General features: G+C 46.0%; 1 protein-coding gene across 2 annotated transcripts in view; it reads right to left on the bottom strand.

The window, feature by feature from the left end:
* Positions 1–6868: 6868 nt before the first annotated feature.
* HDX (highly divergent homeobox) overlaps positions 6869–21368 on the bottom strand; it is a 41351-nt gene continuing 26851 nt past the window's right edge. For both annotated transcript variants that reach the window (XM_014255366.2, XM_005526120.3), the window contains 5 exons: positions 20374–20581; positions 17326–17405; positions 15674–15757; positions 13534–13656; positions 6869–13322 (listed from right to left, as the gene is read on the bottom strand). In XM_014255366.2, coding sequence (XP_014110841.1) covers positions 13197–13322; positions 13534–13656; positions 15674–15757; positions 17326–17405; positions 20374–20581 — 621 coding nt within the window. In that variant the 3' untranslated portion in view covers positions 6869–13196. The remainder of the gene's footprint in view (positions 13323–13533; positions 13657–15673; positions 15758–17325; positions 17406–20373; positions 20582–21368) is intronic.

Raw genomic sequence — 21368 nt, 5'->3', positions numbered from 1 at the left:
GGAATGGTTCAGTTTATCCAGAGTATGAGTGGGATCCATTCAAGCTCTCATACATTGAACTAAGACATGCTTCCAGCAAAAATACTTGTCATTATAAAAGCTTTAGGATATGGAAAAAAAATAAATAACTCAACATTATTAGTAGATATAGGTAAAAACAGCTTTTAAAAACTCTTTTTAAAGAGGTTAAACCTCTTTTTTAAAGCTGGGGATATTCTAATGGATTGTATTTTAATTTTCGCTTATTACTGCTTTTAACACAAATCATTCTTTTGTGCACGGGTTTTCCTTTCCTCGCACGTATTCCAGTCCTAAAACATTCCAGTGAAAAGTCCACAATATGAAGCTCGTAGTGGGGCTTGAAACAAACAAAAAAAGGTTGGGTTTTATTTTTTCCTTATTGAGCCAAAAAATCACCCGTCATCCCAGCCCACAGCTACTCCCACGGGCAGCGCCGTCAGCGCTCTCGCATCCCGCCCCGCGCCGCTTCCCGGGAGCTGTTCCCGCTGGAACGGCCCCGGGTGACACCAGGTGACACCAGGTGACACTGGGTGACACTGGGTGACACCGTCCTCTTGAGGTGACCGCTCTGAGCCTTCTGAAGGGACGGCCAGGGCCAGCCCCTCACGCCCCACCGCGTTGCTGTGTCCTGCTCCCGTTCCCAGCTGTTCTTGCTCTCTCCCCCAGCACCTGGATGTCCATGGCTGGCATTCTGAGCATTCCCAACTCTTCTTGTTTTTCCAGTTTCCTCTTCTCCATCATGCATGGAACACTTGGTGTCTCAGTTTAACCTTTGTTGCCTGCAATTCCAGATTGGATTGGTCCTGTTCCCTTCCTGCTGTGGCCCAAGGGATGGATGAAAGGAAGATTTCACAGAATCCTCTAGGCTGGAAAAGAGCTCTGAGGTCATGGAGCCCAGCCTTTGGCTGATGTGTGATCCTGGATCTTGGATCCCCCCTTTAAGTCCAAATCGTGATGGTGGTAAAGGTGGGAGGTCACAAATCCAAGTCTTTGTTTTCCCTCTGCTCTTAGTGCATTTCACAGCTCGTTCTGGGCTAGAACAAGGAAAGCTCTGCTTTGCCCAAACTGGGCTCATGCCAGGCCTCGGGGTTTGGGTGAGTGTTGCTCCTGCTGGAGAAGCCCAAAGCAGGAGTTTGGGAGCTCTGCCTCTCCAGACACGTCCTGTCACTCCTGCTTGGAGCTGCAGCTGCAGAGCCACTCCAGGATGGGGTGACCTGTGTGTCCCTGTCCCCATCCACCTCCCAGTTACCTCTGCCTCTCCTGTCTGCTTCAGAGCTGTCCTCTCCCCTAGGTACACCAGTTTTATTTCCATGCACTGAAACCCTGAGCTCACGAGATGTTGTGTGCAGCTCCAGCTCTCACAATACCCAACTGACTTAACCTGCATTTCCACCCTTTTGGGGTTTTATTGCTGGACATCCAGAGTGAGGTCACAGCAGTTTCCTCTCCCTTCTTTGGAGATTTCCTTTATCCAGGAAGCAAACATTCACTGCTGGAAGGGAGTGATCCCTGTGTGAGCCTGGCAGGGGTGTGGAGATGATGGTGAGGAATGACAGGAACAGCAAACAAAATGTCCCTCACTTGGCTGCACCAGTCACTGCCCCAGCTGGGAAATCTGGGATCACTGTTGAGAGGGAAAATCCGAAATCAGTCTCTAATTACTGCTCATGGCCTGGCTGATAATTGGAGCTGCACTGAACCCCAGCGTGGTGGAGCCAACTGAACCTCTGGTGCATTGAGCCACGGTGAGATACTGATTTTGGGGTGACTCAGAGGGGCTCCCACTGCCCCAGCCCCCTCAGAATTCCAGCCACACACACTTCCCTGCCCAGCCATCCACGGCCCATTCCCAGAGCCCATCTGAGCGTGGCTATAAATACACACCCAGATCATCCATCGACATTTAAATATAATACACTGCCAGAGAGAGGGGTTTTAAATATCTGAAGGATGTGGTATCTTGGAAACCGATTGCCTCGAGTTGCCCAAATCAATTACAGAGTGAATCAACACATGGCTCCGGCGTGGGAGCAGCGAGCAGCTGGCACTGCCACCCGTCCCTGTCCCCATCTCTGTCCCCATCCCTGTCCCCGGGCTGGGAGCACGGCAGGGAATGGCTCCGGGAGCCCCAGCTGCTCCTGCTCCCCCAGGACAGGGCACATCAGGGCACTCAACGGTTTCATGTCTTATCTCAGCTTCTTCAGCTGAATTAAAGAGAGGAAAACCGATGGAAAACAATCTGCAAAGGTGATAGGAGTCTTTATCTGGGAATGTTAGCACAAATTCAGTTTTACTGCTAATTGCTGACATTGTTTTGTCAGTATTTTCTACCTGTCTTCAGGCCATCAGCAGCACTCTGAAAATTGTGAGTCCTGGTTCTTGCTGAGGACACAGGTCAGAGCCAGCTCCCAGCCCCCCATGGCAGCAAGAAATGACATTTTCAGTCACACACTCCAGGGTTTTGTATGAAAAAAAATCAGATTATTTAGTATTTTAAAGAACGGAAACCCAGAAAATCAGATATTTCTGAAGTGTGGTTGTAGAACATGTAAAAATGTATCCATCCTTTTCCTATGGCCCAGATTAGGCAAAAGACACATTCCAGCAGGATTTTTCCCAAAAAGGGCTAAACCAGGGAGCCTGTGCCAGCGTTACTGGGCTGAGATCAGACCCTGCTGCTTGGCTGTGCAGGTGTCTCGTGAGGAGCCCACGATCTCATCCCCACACACGAGCTGAGCACCTTCAGCTGCTTCATTCCCCCCTGATCAGTTTTGATTCCCTGGCCAAGCTCTGTAAAAAAGCCTGAAATTTTAAAAAATGGTCCAAAAATGGGATGATGTAGCCGGTAGAGTGTGGGTTGCTGAGAGAAGGCTGAGCTAAATATTTGGCAGAATTAAGCAAACCAGGAAAGACATGTGGGCATAAAGAAATAATTCAATATTCAATTTCTGGCAGAATTCAAGAAATCTGTTTATAGTCGGGATCAGAGTGAGCCATTTATTACTATTATGGGAATGAAGGCCTGGGGGGGTTGGTTGCAATGGGTTTGCAACTGTTAAATGATTAACAGAACATTAAATTCAGGTTAATGAACCCATGGTCTTTGGCCTGATGGGGAGTTTATTCCCAGATGCCATTCTGAGGATTTGGCCTTCCCAAAATGGGCTCTCCTGGTGTGGCTGCTGCTCTCCTGCTCTGTCCATCCTTGAGGGGGTGGGACCTGCTGGGTGACTCCCTCAAATTCACTTCAAATTCCCCTGAATTCTGACCATGCCCAAAACCTTTGGAAGAAAGAGGTAAAGGGCTTTTAACTGAAAATTTCAAGTTTAACAGAAAAGAGGAGACTTCCAGGGAAGATTGACGCTGAGTTTTCCTTCAAAAAAAAGTCAAATGAGCTTTTTCTAGTGAAAAAATTCTACACAGTCCAAGATTATTCCAGATTTCTAGCAAGAAATAACCAAAAAGCAAGATCAAATAGTAGGTAAAGTCTGAAAACTTTTACATTTCTTGCCCTTTCCTCCCCCTTCCTTCCCCACTCAAATAACAACTGCAAGTAAATAACCAGAAAACACCTTTTTTCCTGTTTTTTTTCTCCTCCCATTGCCCTTTTCCCCGGTCCTTGCAGCAGGAACACAGAGCTGGAGTGGCCATCCCAGCCGTCCCTGCTGGTCACACATTCCCTCATCCCATGGAGCAGCTTTGGTGTCCCCAAACCTAAATCCACGTAGGGAAATTGAACTGGAGCATGCTCCTGGTTTATGGCTGCACCTTCAATCTGATCTCAGTCTCCTCTTTACTAAACGCCAGATTTATTTTAATATTTGATTTTTCATTGAGACAAAAATAGTTGTTCATTCTGAAGAATGGAGTATGGGGACAGCTCAAGGAATTTTTCTCCAATTCCTGGGTTTTTTGCCACCAGGTGGCAATGGAGCTGCAGCACCACCCGGCTCGGGCGGACTTTTCCCAAAACACCCGAGTTCAGGGTCCCAGAACACTTGTTAATAAATCTTTAGGGTCAGACAGGTTTAACTCCTCTCCATCCATGCTCTCCCTGGTTCCACCCTCCCTTTCTGCAGCCGTAATTCCAAAGCTGGAATTTGGAATTTGGAATTTGGAATCTGGGCTCCAAAGCTCGGAGTTTGGGTGACTTCGGAGCGTGGAGAGTTCCATGAACCGGGGTTCTGCAAATCCGCGCTGCGGGAGGGGAGCCGGGAATGTGGGATGTGGGATCCGGGAATGCGGGGTGTGGGATCCGGGAATGCGGGGTGTGGGATCCGGGAATGTGGGATGTGGGATCCGGGAATGCGGGATGTGGGATCCGGGAATGTGGGATGTGGGATCCGGGAATGCGGGGTGTGAGATCAGGGAATGCGGGATGTGGGATCCGGGAATGCGGGATCTGGGACTGCGGGATCCGGGAATGTGGGATGTGGGATCCGGGAATGCGGGGTGTGAGATCAGGGAATGCGGGGTGTGAGATCAGGGAATGCGGGATGTGGGATCCGGGAATGCGGGACCAGGGACTGCGGGATCAGGGATTGCGGGATGTGGGACTGTGGGATCAGAGAATACGGGATCAGGGACTGTGAGACCAGGGAATGCGGGATCAGGGACTACGGGATCCAGGAATGCAGGGTGTGGGATCCGGGAATGCGGGATGTGAGATCAGGGAATGCGGAATCCGGGACTACGGGATCCAGGAGTTGCGGGATCCAGGAGCTGCGGGATGTGGAACTGTGGGATCCGGGACTGTGGCATCCTGGAATTGTGAGATACAGGAATTGCGGGGTCCGGAACTGTGGGATCCGGGATCAGGGGCTGCGGGGTCCGGGATTGCGGGATGCGGGAATTGCGGGGTCCGGGACTGTGGGATCCGGGAATGCGGGATGTGAGATCAGGGAATGCCGGATCAGGGACTGTGGGATCAGGGAATGCGGGATGTGGGATCTGGGATTGCGGGATGTGGGACTGTGGGACCAGGGAGTGCGGGGTCCGGAATTGCGGGATCCGGGATTACGGGATCCAGGAGCTGCGGGATCCGGGACTGTGGCATCCTGGAATTGTGAGATACAGGAATTGCGGGATGCAGGATTGCAGGGTCCGGAACTGTAGGATCCGGGATTGTGGGATCAGTGATTGCGGGATCAGGGATTGCGGGATGCGGGAATTGTGGGGTCCGGGACTGTGGGATCCGGGATTGCGGGATCCCGCTGCCCTTTCCCGTATCCCGACACCAGCCCGGGATGCACGCCGAACCAAATCCCTTTTCCGTGCGCTCCCTTCCCTTTCCTGGCTTGGAGTGAAATTCCCTGGCTGTCCCCCAGCCTGGAGCCGCTCCGGGAGCTCCCCAGCCCGGCCGGAACCGCTCCCAAAGCCAAGGAGCGTCAGCTGCAGCTCCCCGAGCCTCCAGCCACGGGCACTGCGGCTCAGGCCAGCGGGGTTTACCTCTGGACATTTTTAACTCAGGAAATGCCAAGGGATGGGATGAAAAGAGCACAAAGGGCTCTCATTTGGCTTTAAAATAGCTTTTAAAAAGTCCCAGAGCTCAAACCCCCCAGATGTAAACTGAGCTGGGTCCACTGGACACAAATTCCCCTTGGGAAGGGACATCTCACTGCCCTGGGACATCTCACTGCTCTGGGACATCTCACTGCTCTGGGACATCTCACTGTTCTGGGACATCTCACTGCCCCTGGGACATCTCACTGCTCCTGGGACATCTCACTGTTCTGGGACATCTCACTGCTCTGGGACATCTCACTGCCCCTGGGACATCTCACTGCTCCTGGAACATCTCACTGTTCTGGGACATCTCACTGTTCTGGGACATCTCACTGCTCTGGGACATCTCACTGCTCCTGGGACATCTCACTGTTCTGGGACATCTCACTGTTCTGGGACATCTCACTGCCCCTGGGACATCTCACTGCTCCTGGGACATCTCACTGCTCCTGGGACATCTCACTGCTCTGGGACATCTCACTGTTCTGGGACATCTCACTGCTCTGGGACATCTCACTGCTCCTGGGACATCTCACTGTTCTGGGACATCTCACTGTTCTGGGACATCTCACTGCCCCTGGGACATCTCACTGCTCTGGGACATCTCACTGTTCTGGGACATCTCACTGCTCTGGGACATCTCACTGCTCCTGGGACATCTCACTGTTCTGGGACATCTCACTGCCCCTGGGACATCTCACTGTTCTGGGACATCTCACTGCTCCTGGGACATCTCACTGCTCCTGGGACATCTCACTGTTCTGGGACATCTCACTGCTCCTGGGACATCTCACTGTTCTGGGACATCTCACTGCCCCTGGGACATCTCACTGCCCCTGGGACATCTCACTGCTCCTGGGACATCTCACTGCTCTGGGACATCTCACTGCTCTGGGACATCTCACTGCTCCTGGGACATCTCACTGCTCTGGGACATCTCACTGTTCTGGGACATCTCACTGCCCCTGGGACATCTCACTGCTCCTGGGACATCTCACTGCTCCTGGGACATCTCACTGCTCTGGGACATCTCACTGCTCCTGGGACATCTCACTGCTCCTGGGACATCTCACTGCCCCTGGGACATCTCACTGCTCTGGGACATCTCACTGCTCCTGGGACATTTCAGAGGGCTCCAAGTTCTGCATAAAATTCTAAGTCTGAAAAGCCACTCCATAAATAATAAATTAATTTCTAATGTGGGAACTGAAGAATTAGGGTTGAGCCCCGACGTTTTTAATTCTTGTTGCTCTGAACAGAACTGAACGTTTATAAGGCCATAAAAAAGACAGAAACTGAGAAGTTCATATAGGAAAAGGAGTTAATTCACCTTTATTTCATTTCTCCAATAGTCCCAAACTTGACAGACGTAGAAAAATATCCTTGAGTCAGTAGACAAATTTACCAATGCTAAATAGCCCTTTTCTCTGACTATCTGGGCCACCCTAAATACATTTGTACAAGCATTACTTCAGGGGGTTTCAATAAAAGGTTCTTCTAAACCATAAACAATAAACTACAGAGGAAAAACTCGAGCTACCAAAGCATGCAGATGAAGGGATCTTCCAAAACTTAAAAAATATAATAAAATAAAATTAAGAAAGCAAACCAACCTTGAGATGCATTTGGAAGAGAAAACAAATTAGGAGAATTTGAGGAAAAAATAATTAATTAAGAGGAGTCAAAGCAAACTCTGTAAAGGATCTGTGGATAAGTTAAATTATCTATGGCACAACTTTTCACCAAAAAAAAAAGAAAAATGAAGGCAAAGACCAACGTTTTATATAAAAATAGCTGAGCAGGCTTCTAAAGCAGGAAATCAGCATTTCCAATGATGACTCTGTTAATACAAGATTATAAATACCCTTTATATACACAGAAAACCAACTCAATACAAACGTCTGGACTGTTTCACCGGGCATCTGGCACTCCAAATGCCCAGATCAGGTGTCCTGGACCATAGTGGAGGTACTTCAGTTGAAGGTTTGTAGTAGTTTCTTTGCTACACATACTGATACAAATGATAAAAATGCAATATAAATAGTGATTTTCACACAGAAACTCAGGAATATGCTCAGGTTACAAAGCTTAAGGAATTGGCCCAGAAGGAAGTGATAAAAGACTTAAAATTATCAATTATCCTGTTTTGTAGGTGAAGGAAAACATCCAAGTTATATAATAATATCTAAATTTTCATAATATTTTTTTTTTTAAATGAAACTGATTCCTACAGTGAAAACAAAGCAGAAATTATCATGGCAGAAGATTCGTTATCTCTTCAGAAATACAGCAGTTTATTTGCCAAGATCACTTAGAAATACCATTATTATGGGTATTTTCATAAATTTCCAGGCCTCAAAGTTACCAGTTGCAAGGACATAAACAATAAACCATATTTGTATGGATGTATCTGACTCATTTTCAGAACTATGCAATTGATATGCAGCAAGACACAAAAATAAAGAGCAAATGAAATATCTTTGAGAAGAATGCCATTAACATTTCAAGTTAAAATACTTTTGTAGAGCTACCGTGATCAAGTTCAGTGTATCTGTGCACATTGTAAATCTGCATCTGTGTGCTCACACACACTCAATAACCCCAGAAATAACCCCAGAAATGATAAAATTTCCACTGGAAAAGGCAATTTCCCCCCAGCACGACTCAGTGGATTTGCCAATGACCTTTTGAACTGTATTTCACAAAATCTGCAGATAAAGCAGAAGCTCTTGTTTTCCACAGCACAGAAACCTTTCAGTTCATTAAAATTTTCTTAACTAAAACTTAGAACCTTCATTTCTGCCTCCTTGTGCCTGATTCCCTCCATCCCCCTCGTGCATCCTGCCACCCTTCCCCAGTACTCCAGGGAGAGAAATGTGACGGGGGAAATTCAAGGAACTCCTTTCAGATGAAACTTGAATACAAACGTGGTCTAAATCTACATTTGACCTCGGTTTGTTACTGACCCATTTTCATCTAACACTTCAAAATTCGTTCTACAAGGTCTCTATAAAGTTATGCCAAAAAAGGGAAACAAATGAAACAAAAATCTGCAGAGGTATTTATGAACTGTGATGTCTCAGAAAGTGTAAAATCCTTTTCCTTACAGTGCTGAGATCACTGACTGCTCTCTCAGATTAAGTCATCTGATGCACTGAGCAATGTTCCAACAATCATTTATACCAGAATTAAGGATAATATCCATTTCTCACAGTAACTGCACCAAAACCAGCACAGCCATCATCCTTCAGCTTTAACAGAAATATTTTTTCCCATTAACACACGCTAAGCTTTTCTCCCTAATATCCCATTATTTCCTCCTCCACAGATTGTGATAAACACAAATACAGAAAAATAGCACTAAATTAAAAACAAAAGTGATGGCTCACACTCAGCAAAAACCAAGCAAAAACTGAAGGATGGATGTTGGGAATAATTTATTGCCTATAAAAGGTTAAAAAAAATTCCTAAGTTCACATTTTCTGTGTGGGTTTAAGGGGTGTCACGTTTCAGAGGTAGCATTGTGTAAAATGTAAAACAGAGCTGGAAAAGAGTTATTGACTTAGTTCAGTAACATGGGAAACTGTTCCCAGAGCCAAAGCACTGACCTGAACTGTTTTCCTTCCAGGAATATCCTTGAACACCTCCTTTAGCCAAGAGGATTTGCTCCTTTGTGGGAAAAGAACCCCCACAAGCCCAAGGCTCTGACCTGTTCCTGTCGCCTTCTGACCAGAGCAGCTGCTGTTTTTCAGAGCAATAAATACTCACATTAAACTCCTGTTCTTTCATGAAAAACACCCACTTTGCTGCACTGACTTTTTTTCCCCCCCAAAACTTTTCAGATTTCACCTTTGGTCGATGTGGTAAAACATTCTTGATTAAGGAAATCAAGGACCACGCTCCAGCCGGTGTTCTCTGGCAGCCAGCTGGAGTTTCCTCACTGCCCACCCCTAACGTTGCTCAGGCACCTTCCAGCTGAGCTGGGAGCATTTGGGGCAGAAAAGGCAGAGTCTGGCCAGGCTCCAGCCCTCCAGCCCCTGGGGGAGCTGGGCAGGGGCTGGAGGCTGAGACCCGAGACCAGCGGCTCCGTGGGGAATGATGAGGGGAAGGTCAGAGCTGTGCAGGAGTTTGTATTCAGGGATGCAGCAGTGCAAGAGATCCCAGAGGGGAGGGCAGATCCATTTGAAGCAGGGATTCCCATTCCCAGGCCAGGATGTCCATGGTGCTGCTGGTTTGTTCCATCACTCCACCTGTCTGAGCCCAGCAGCACACACAGCTTCTCCCCTTGGAGAACAGACTCTCTGAAGCTGCTGCCCAGTTCAAGATGAGTTCAAGTTCATTCCCTTCCTCCCTCACAGGGCTGCAAAGCCCCAAACTCCGCATTTCACACTTTTTATTGCCTTAGTGAAAAGAAATACTTGGAGAGATTAAAGTGCAGAGCTGCCACAGGGCCAGGCACCCCAGAAACCTCGTACGGTTCATCTGCTCAGGTACCTTTAAACCTGCCCCAAAGTCACCTGCTGGAGTCTTTTCTGTTTTATTGGAGTATTTCCTGATACTGTTACTCCTGTCAGACCTATGGATGCGACTGAAACATCACCTGCAGGGGGAGGAAAGGAGGTAGAGCTCCAGCAAACAGGGTTTAAACCACGAGCAAACCTTCCTGCATCAAAAACAGCTCCCCAGGGAGAGCCTGCCCTGCATCTGGCTGAAGTGTCTGTTCTGGGCTGCTTTCCCACCTTTTCTTCAGAGAGATATCACTGATGTTCCCATGGATGCTTTAGCAAAGAACAATGCCAGGGAAGTCACTGTTCATGGACAAAGTAAATGAGAGACTTGGCAGGAGGGTCAAACATTGATACATGGCCACAGAAAGGTGATAAAACCACCCATGCGTGGCCCTTCTGCTGCAGGGATAATTCAAATTAGAGTCACTCACTGCAAGAGAAAGGGGGCTGATTCCTGGCACCCTGAAAAGAACAGGATGAGCTTTATCTCCTATGGAAGGTTATGAAATGATGAACTGCACTTAAAGCAGGTGTTTGTTACCATCCTACAGACAGGGGAAACACCCTGAACCCAAACCCACCCCAGAGCCACCCCCACTGCTCTCCACCAACATTTAACCACCACTAATGGTAACAGGCTTTTGCTGGAAATACACACTGATTCTGAAAAAAACCCAGCCAAGAAACTGTGGAGCATCCTCCTCCCCAGACTTTGTTATTCAGGGATAGAATTTATATTCTTTTTCCCTGACTATCCTGTAGTGTTGTCAAGTGTCCCAGGCTGTGTTTTGTCGCCCCACAGGAGAAATGACCACAGAACATCCCCCAGGGATGGGGTGGGCCTTGACTGCAGCTCATCTCAGCTGCACATCCAAGAGGATTCCAGCTTCCTGGAGAGCAGGGACTGACATAATTGCTTGTATCTAGCAAACAGTTTTCAAAATTCACTCCTTCCATCTGTTTGGATATGAAATAGCAGCAAGACAACAATATAGGAATCATCAATAGAAGTTTCTCTTGCAGGAAGGCAGATGATTTAATTGACCATGAAATTGGGAACTCCTGTTAGAGTATCCTGCCCTCTGTCATGGGAATTGAAGTGGAAGAAACAGGAAAGCAGGGTCCAAATAGTGGCAAATCCCAGCACTGTTTTGTTTTTTTTTAATTTCACAGAAAACAAGAGGTTTCATTGTCAGTGGCACAAATTTCCTATCTAAAGAGAACACCAACAGAAACCATTGTTGGCCTGGCATAGAAAACCCTTTATAAATGAGTTTTTCAGAGTGAGAATTCCAGCTCAGCTCTATCCTCCCTGTGAAGGACAGCTCTGTGAGCTCTGCTCTCAAACCTCCATTTCCAGCCGAGTTTTAATGCCTCAACTCACACACAGGCCCAGCAGCTTGGAACTCTGGGCTTTCTCTGTGGAAGGGTAGATCTGCTGGGAACTTACAGAATTGTACAGGAGGCAGAACTGTGAGGCTTTTGGATTTTCAGAACACCTTTTAAAACCATTCCTGCCCTTTCTGCAGCTGGTATTTAACAGTATTGCTAAAAGCTCCTCATGCCCAAGGAGAGGAGAGACTAAAAACCTGAAAGAACAGAGCTCACTACTCATACTAAACAAAAAGAGCTGTACAAGTGGTTAGGGAGGGACTGATCAGACTGAGAAAACCCTAAACCCCGAGTTTAATCCCTGTATTAAAGAAAAAAAGGTGTTATTTCCCCAACACTCTGGGTTTTCTGAGCTTAGACCTCCCACTGAAATTAAGGGGATTACTCACTGCAAGAACAAGGATTCCCCAGAGTCAATTATTATTTGGCATAAAATGGGAAGATCAGGCTTTTTACCAGACTGAAGTATCTGTGTGAAAAATGCTTGCTGAGGGATATCCAGGTTGGAATTGGAGCATCAATGCCATAGGCAGGCACCTGCAGCATCCCACAGAACCATCCTGGAGGAAAAGAGCTCCAGACCTGCCTTGGACTGGTCACCACCCTGCCAACAGCACTGCCATGGCCAGGCACTCCCTGGCCACAAACACACCCCACTGAATCCATCTGAACATCTCTGCACATCCATTCCACCACAGCAGCGAAGGGATCCAGTGCCAACAGCTCTGGGAAAGAAGAAATTCTTTAATTAACTTAACTTTAAATTTTAGTTTTTAATTAACTTAAATTTTTAACTGAATATTCAGTTCAGCCCCTGCCTGCAATTGAGATCGAAGTTTAGAAATGGCACTTGCCAAAAAATGCACCTGGCAGGGCTTCAGACCAGATCTGCAAAACTCACTTCCAAACACTGGGAAACCTTTCAGGATGCAATGACAGCTGTGAATTCTGACTGGCTTGGTAAACTGGAGCAAAGTTTGTGGAAAAATATATAACCAAGACTTAAAATAATAAGCATAAAATTAGCATTCAGGCTTTGACAAATAGAAACTGTGACTACAATCATTAAACTCTAAAGAGTGTAAACATCCAATCCCATTGCTACAGTATTAGGAAGTTGTGTCCTGCAGCTATCAGGGTTCCTATTTCCACCTCATTTCTTCCAACACTTATCACTGCTTCTTTGCATTAATAATTTATTGATGATAATTCATTTTTTTCAGTTAGCCTTTCAAGGTTTTTTCAACTATTTTGGTCAGAAAAATGGAAGATTTAACAATCTCAAGTCAGAAAATGAAAAACACTTCAGTTTAATTTCAGGTTTGCAAGCACAACTCAGAGAAAGCCTGTTATTCTATTTGGATCCCCAATTTTTAGTCCACCTACCTGAGTAAAAATGGGGAAATTTATAATAAACAGGCCTGGGGAGCACGTGGAGCTGGAGAATTTGCTTTGTGTCACATGACATTTGTTTCCCACTCTTGCATCCCTGCTCAAAAAGACTTTGCTACAGAGCCAGAGTTGTTCTGGAGAGTCAAAGTTAATCCTACCCAAGACCAAGCTGATACCAGTGAACCTTTCCCTCACCCAGTTCTTTGATTTTCCAAACCCAACATTCCCAATTCCTGCAAGGCTGCGAGGAGCCACAGCCACCCTCCAGCACAGCTCCTCCTCCTCGGGCTGAGGACACTGCAGAGCAAAAGCCTCTCTCTCTCCTGAGCCCTGCACCTCCCGTGGGGTTTCTGTTCTGTCTCTTCCAAAAAAAGGGAATCACAAACTGTCTGAGGCGTTCTTCTCCGACAGGGATGAGAGGCTGAATGAGGTATCATCGGGCTCCGGGGAGGTGTGGTTGAAATCCATTTCTTCAAGTTCAGGAGGTAAGTCTGAAAGCAGAGCCTACAAGGGAAAAACATATCTAATATATAGGATATCCACTATTAAGTGTGTTTTTTATGTCAGCAGTGCTTTAAACAAAGACTGAGAAAATGAATTCAGTTTTTCAATCATAATTTGAGCCTCTGGAATAATCCCAAGGGAGGGGCACAACACAAAAGGACAAACATTCTCTGATATTAAACACAGATATTGAAGCTGCTCCAGGATTTACCTGCTGCTGTTCCTTGTCATCTGCTTTAATTGCAAGTATCAAACTCCGGGTAAACGTCTGCAGTTCAAAATATTTCTGTTTGTGGTTCTCCAGCTGACTCTCAATGAACCTGACTTCTTCACTCTGTGGGGAAACCAGAGAGTTCTGGGAATAATCTCAGAACCATGGAATCTTTTAGGCTGGAAAAGCCATCTTAGACTGAGCCCAAACATTCCCCAGCACTGCCAAGGCCACCACTGACCATGTTCCCAAGTGCCACATCCACGTGTCTGTTAAATCCCTGCAGGGATGGGGACAGGACAGAGCACTGCAATAACCACACCCAAACACCCTTGGGTTAAAAACAAATTGTCACTAAAGAATTGTTACTAAAAACTATTTTTAGTGACAATGACAACCAAAGCCCAGATCTCTTCCTAGAAGTGATCAGGGGGCTGTGAGAAGAGACAGCAAAAAAAATTCCATTATTACAGCAGAAGGATTGACACAAAAAACAGGGGAAATGACTTGAAAATTCCTCAAAGCTACCACAAATTACAAGATAACATCCTCCAGTGCGGCTGGCTTTGACATGGATCAAGTGTCAGCTCACCAAGCTCCTCAGGATCCCTCGGGTTCCAGAATAAACAGGAATATCAGAGTGACAGAACAGTTTGGAAGGGAAAGACCATTTAGTTCCAACCTCCAGAGTTGTTTATGGGGCTGGAACTGGATGTAATGTATCACAAAATGAGGAAATATCAATAATTTGTGTGCTTTGGCTAAAAAGGCATTTTCCCAATCTATACTTGCAAATCTCTTAATTAAGAATTCAGATTTGATAAGAATTTCTATTTATTACAAGTATCTCTTTAGACATTACTGGATCAAAATGCTAAACTTGTAGATCAGTGCAGAGCTAAAATCCATTTTGTCTGGTTATTCACCTTTGCAAATATCATGAAAATCAAACTGTTTATTTAGGTTACAAGATCAAAGGCATTGCTCATTTTTGCAGCAGGGCTCTGTTTAATAGCACCAACTCATGAGAGAATAATGAAAAAAAAGTATGATATTCATGCTCACACTGGCTGGAATTCAGCTTTAGCTGACATGAATAGCTGTGACTACATGATGCTCTAAAGGTTTGCAACAAACCTTTAAAAATGGTTGTATTTTTGTTGGGTTTTTTTCCCAGAAAATTCACATTTTTTTCAGTGAAAGCACTGCTCACCACACTGTTCCAGGTGATAACAGCTCTGGGAATGAGAGAGGAATATTCTGAGGCTTCCATAGAAAATCAGCTGAGTTCTTCCCAATGGATATTCAGCAGCTGCCTGGTTAGCTCTGGATTTTGCCCAGCCCAAGAAGAATTCAGACTTAGGCAGAAAACTCAGGGGGTAATCAGTGCTGTCAAACAACAGCCCTGGCTCTGCAGGGCACTGTCACAAGCAGCCTCTCACTGCGCTGACAGGTGACATTAAGAGAAGGTCATTCCCTCTCCTGATTCATTCTCCACTGCTCTTCCCAGGAAATTGCTGCTGGAAGGAGGAATTTTTGTTCTGAAGAGATGATCTGTTTATTATTTTGGTAATTTATTTTCAGGAGAACAGACCTGGTTTCTAAGGGAAGAAACCAGCAATGGAGGTAAAAACTCAAGGAAACGTGGAATTGTGGCAACTCCTGGGAGAGCAGTGCATGTAAAAACCTCAGTGAGACAGGAGCTGGCAGGATCCAACTGCTTCTCCTCCCTCCCACAGCCACCACTTCCAGGCATGTCCTGGGGAATGATTTCTCCTCAGATCCCCCATTCCAGCAGAGGATTCCAGCTGCTCAGTCCCTTTCAGAGCTGGCAGCACCACGTTGCGGGAGAAGCGTCGCAGCATTCCAAGGAACAATTCTGGTGGAGTGGGTCCATAAATCCCTTTGCTGGGACACATGGAGGGAGCTGCAGCTCTGTAGAAATGGGGTTTTCCTGCCTCCATTTGGGTTGAAATGTGGATAAAGTGGCTGGAGGTGGGATGAGGGCATAATGTGCACACTGGGAAAAGAGCAGAGGAATTCAGGATCCCACAAGCCTTTGCTGAATTCCTGACACATCCACCCTCCCTGAATTCCCTGGGGATTATCCCACTGTCCCTGACATGGCCCAATCACTCACCTTGTAATCCAAAAGAGAACTCATCTGATCCACTTCAGAATTGCTGATCAGATCACTCTCCTCATCATCTAAAATTTCTATTTTCTGAAACAGAAGCAAACAGCTCATTCCAACGCACAGAGGAGACAAACAAACGAGGATCCTCATCCCAAACGAGCGGGAAGGACGAGGGATGAAGGATGAAGGATGCACAGGAAGCTCTGTGCTGGCTCCTGAGCAGCTCTGAGCCGTGCAGCTCCCATTAGATGGCAATCATGCACCTCAGCCAGGAGATCCAGCAGGAATCCAGCGGGAGCTGCTGCCATGGAGACTCTGGCTGTTGACAGAGGAGGAGCTCCCTGGCCCAGCTTTTTGACTTTAAGTTGCACATTTACGCCTTCACAGCCCCTGCTCTGCTCTGTTGTTGCAAAGGAGGGTCTGGAAATGTATCCCCTCTGGATAAACCATCACAGCAAGTCCTGAGCTACTCCTCACCTAAAGAAATCAAGGAGTTCTCTCCTCTGACCTTCCCTGACCAGAGTGCAAGGAAAATGCCCCTAGCTGTAGGGGATGCTGATCCAAAGGACACTTCCAAATGCATAAATGTGAACATTTTCACCCAATTCACAAAAATCTGGGGAGATTTTTATACTGGGTCTCTAAAGACACCTAAAGCACAGTGTTAAGGCCAAGCTTAACACTGACTAAGACTCAGAAATACGTCCCAAGTTTTTTTACTGCTTTTGTTTTGACAGTTGTGATCATTTATGAACCTGTCCACAATAAGTTAAAGCAATTTTCCAATTATTTTGGATGGTGTTTAACCCAGTGTAGGGAAGGGCCCCCACTGGCCCAATCCATGTCCATGGGTCATTCCTGAGGCGTTAATTCAGGTTTTTCCTACAGCATGTGGTCCCTCCTGCCTGCACACCAGGAACTTCCCTGAAATCACCGAGGAGAAATCCCTCCAGGGGCATTCCCAGCTCCCCCTGGCAGGACCCACCAAGCCCCCAAGCCTGTGCTGAAGGCAGGGAGGATAAAGCACATTTTGTGTGGCTGTCTGCCAGCCCAGCAGAAGTGACAACAGCTCAGAGCTTCAATGTCCCTGAGTTCTGCTGCTCCACCAGACCCTCAGTAACACTGGCACTCAAATATTTTTGGTTTTAGACTCAGCTTGAGGAGAGAGTCTCTAAATAACTGCCATTCACATTCCCCTTCTTAGACACACTTTTTAAGATAGGAGGGGAAGGAACAGATTAGAATTTCAAATAGGAAAACTGTATCTCTTATGCAAATACAATGTATTTTTGTCCAATTTTAAATGCATTTTTAAAGTTTTGTTACAGTGTTTTCAGAAAAAAAGTATGAAGAAACTCTTCCTTGTTTTTTTTCCAGTGTTGTATCAAATGACAAAATCTGGGGTTCAGGGAAGCCGAGCCTCTTGGACACCATCTCTGCAAACCACTTCTACTGAAGGTTTTAGGGTTTTTTCCTGCTGTGTCTGAGTATTTTTAGTACAATTTTAAAGCTCAAATAGGAAATAATAGGAAATTCTCAAATAGAAATTTAACACACACAACTGAAGTTGTCAACTAGTGAAAAACACAGGTGCTGAACAACCTCAACATTAATTAAGGAGTTATTAATTGGTGGAAAAGGAAAGGTAAACATACCACATTATCAGTGGAAACTGGATTCTGGTCATCGTCTTTGTGGCAAATTTCTTCATTTTGAAGAGCTTCATTTGTCTCTTCTGCAGAAATAAATTGGTTTTGTCAGATTTCATTCTAATTTTATGCTGTAGGACCATTAATGGTGTTTATCACTAAATGTCACAGCTGCTAAATCCAACAGCAAAGTCATGGTATCAATGTCTAATCATAAACAGAATATCTGCCTTACTAAAAAGACATCTTGTCACAAGCATTTCAGGCTGACATCAAACCAATTGTGACCTGAAACAATACCAAAACTCAGTTATTCTCTGTACCAAAACCTTCCCATTTGTAGGTTCAGGTTGGAATATTCAAAGGTGATGAAGAGTTTCACATCAGAGGTGTGCAGAAGTTGGGGTCTTTTTAAATGAAAATAAATTCCCACATGAAAAATTCTGCATTCCCTGAAATTCTGGGGGGTACATATCTGAATCCCACTTCCCCCTTGCTGACACTGATGGGTTTGGAACCAAAAACTGATCAGATAATGGCAAACACTTATCCCCAGTGAACCTAAAGTGCTTTTTTATGTATAAACACCTGAAAACAGAGCTGGGATTTCAACCACAAAGCGTAAGATGATTCCATTGCCCTTAAAGGCCAAGGAGAACACAAAACCCACAAAAAGGTAAGACTATTTACCCCTAAAATTTAAGTTTGTTTCTCATATTTACTTGACTTCTGCATATTAAAACATAGATCTATCACACATATTAAATATAAAGAGGAAAAGAGGGAAGGGGCAGCAAGGTTCAGGAGATCCCAGGGACTGTCACCTCCTCACAAACACAGGGATAACAGGATTTCCCTGGGATTACCAAAGACAGGGGAATGTTTAGGCCAGACCATACAGAGCCAGTTAATAGTTTTAAACAACTTGGATGTTAAATATCTCTAAACTGTGCTAGTTTGGTTGGAAATTGTTTCAAATAATCTTCATGTGCCACTGGTCACAGCTCCATAGGACAATTTGCTATCCAGGAGCACGTGGGATCAAAGGGGAGCAAGGAAGGGTGAAGGTCACTGGGTGAGGAAGCTCCTCAGGGACATTCCAAGGCACCAGGAACTCTGTAACCCTGGCAGTCACCCCTTGGATTCAACAGCTCCCTACACAGCATTCCCAACTGCTTAAATATTCATCCTCAGCTCATGGAACCAGGCACAGCCCTAATGACCTCCACTTACACAGTGTGGATTCAATTAACACACAATTAAAAAAGGTGAGGCAATATGAGAGCTTTAATGATCCATTTTGCACCACAGCACAGCTTGTTTTTTTACATTTACACACTTTTTTTTAGAAGCAGAAATCATCAACTGTAATTCTAATTAGGTGACCAAAAATTGCTTTTGTTTGTCTTTCAGAGTGGTTTTTTGCTGCTGTGGTTTCGGTTTTTTAATAAATTAAGACCAAAAGTTATAGTTCTCAAACATTAGAACAATTCTCTATCTTGTGACTGAACATAGCCCATGAGTATTGGGGGAAATATTTTCCAGGAAGTTCAAAACCAGCTGAGCTGCAGCAGTGAAACCTCCTCCTTTGAACTGGAGAAATGAACAGAAATAATTGTTGTGGGAGAATAAAGGAATGAAAGTGGGATTCCTGGATGCTGTGGAAATCCTGTTGTTTCCTTGCACTTCCTTAGGCTTTGACACCAATAATGCATCCAAGTGCTCAGCCTCGCCTTGCCTGATGAAAGCCTTGCTCAACAAACATGGAGTTATTCCTCACTTGAACTACAACACATCAGACTCTTCCCTGTCACCATTTGTTCTCAAGCAGATCTGACTTCAATCAGCTCCTTCCACACCTCAGGTAAATCAAGGATTCTGAGATTCCTCATCTCACTTGACCCATTTCTTCATCATCTTATTCCCTGTACAGCCAAATATGACAAAGCTCTCCCAAACTCATTCCCAGCTGCTCTCCGTTCCCCTGGCTCTTCCTTTTAAATTGTTCTGAGGAAATGACAGGATCCAGCCTGGCACACTGAGCTGCAGCAGCAGCAGGCCCGAGGTCATACTTTCTTTCAGCTTGGAGAGCAAAGGCTCCATTGATCTCCTCTAAGCAGAAGCACTGGGAGCAATTAGTGAGTGGGGGATGTGGCAGCTCATGGACAGGAGGGGCAGGGAGACATCGATCCCATGTGCTCCTGGGAGGGAAAAGGGAATTAAGTTGAAGGCTCTTCTCACTCCAGATGCTGCAGTTTACTGAGGACACCCCCACTGTGTGCAGTTCCAAGGCTTCTGAGCTGGCCCCTGCTCCTGGCTTTGATCTGCTGGGTTGTGTTTGCCTGTCAGACAGAGCAGCAGGAGCCCTGGGCAGTTCCTTGCTCCAGCCTGAGCCGAGGGGTTCCCTGCCAGGAGAACTGGGAATGCACAGTCCCAGCAGCTCTGCTCAGTCCCAGCAGCAGCTCCAGCCACACCTGGGGTGTCTCAAGATCACAGGGACAGAACCATGGATTCACATGGAATCACAGCATGGCTTGGGATGGGAGGGACATTAAAGCTCATCCTGTTCCACCCCCTGCCAAGGCAGGGACACCTTCCACTATCCCAGGGTGCTCCGAACGCCATCCAGCCTGGCCTTGGGCACTTCCAAGGATGGGGTGTCAAATGGAATGGCTACTCCAGCTGGCTGGGAAGAACTGAGCAGTTGGCAGAGAGCATTTCTTAAATCTGGCTTCCTTGTGAAGTGAGGCTTCCCCACCCATACTGGCTGCCCAGCTCTCACTTGCACCAGCAAAACGTGAACTCTTGATCTGATTTCAGATGAATCTGGCAGAAATGGGGCTCCTATGATCAAAGGTTTATCCAGCCTTCGCACAACAAACCAAACAAAACTCTGAGACACAGAAGAAAGAGACCAAACAGTACCTTCAGCCCAGGTGGGGTGGAGCACTTGTGACTCTGTCAGACGTTTTTGAATGTGTACAACAGAACCCAAAGCATGCACACTGCACAAAATGGAAAATACAGGCACAGTAGTAACTGCATTCCAAATACCTTGTGAGCTTCCTTCAGATAAGCAGATTGATACTTCATCATTCCTATCATTATCATCCCCCACTTCAGTAGCAGTTTCCTCTCCTGGATTAAGTGCTGATTTAGAAACAAATTCAGATTGATCAGAGAAATCAGCAGGACCTCCTCTAGGGGGTGGGACCTCAATCCCCATTAAACGATATTTCCGTCTTCGATTCCCAATCCAAGTCTTGGAAGAGAAATAAACATGAGTGATATTAGAAACTATAACAACCAAGTGACATCAGCACATCTGGGCTACAGGAGCAAGGATGCAGCCAGCAGTTCAGGGAGCTGATTATTCCCCAGTATTCCATCCTCCTGAGGCTGTTCCCTGAAATCCTGTGTCCAGGTTCAGCTTTCCAAGGGAAACAGGAAGGTGCACAGCAAAAGGAAAAGAAGCAATAGGCACAAGCGGCAGCAAGGTAAGCTCTGACTGGAATTGAGAATATAAAAGAAAAAATAATGCTTTACAGTGAAGCAGAGGGACATTTTGTCCATAGGAGCCTTGGTACATCCAGCCTTGGATGCACTCAACGTTTTACTGGACAACATCCTGAGAAACCTGACTTGATTCCAAAGTCAATCTTGCTCCAGATAAAGAGCAGGAATAGGTGACTTTGTAAGGCTTCTGCCCACCTAAATTATTCAACAAATTTAATGTAAGATCTTTGATCCAGGTTTTCCTCCTCCCCAACTTCCATAAGGAGAATGAAACATCCGATGACCCAAACATCCCCTCTGTTCTAGGATTTCCTACAGCACAGAGGGAACTGGCCAAGGTGACACATCTACAGCACTCCCCTTGGAGGACAGAAAGCAACTTGGAAGAATAAAGCTCAGAGCAGCTCATGCTCATTCTTCCAAAGTCCCCTTTGGCTGCAAGACAGAGCTTTAGGAAAAGTTGTTTGCAGTGAGTGCAGAGGAGCACACTGGGAACAGTCTGGGACATGAAGGAAACTTTGCCATAGTGGGAT

The sequence above is a fragment of the Pseudopodoces humilis genome, chromosome 15, assembly GCF_049639895.1.
Source record: "Pseudopodoces humilis isolate 2021_Gansu_Grassland_sample_001 chromosome 15, ASM4963989v1, whole genome shotgun sequence".
NCBI lineage: Eukaryota > Metazoa > Chordata > Aves > Passeriformes > Paridae > Pseudopodoces > Pseudopodoces humilis.
The sequence above is the reverse complement of the archived record's forward strand: the minus strand, read 5'-3'. Positions and strand labels throughout refer to the sequence as shown.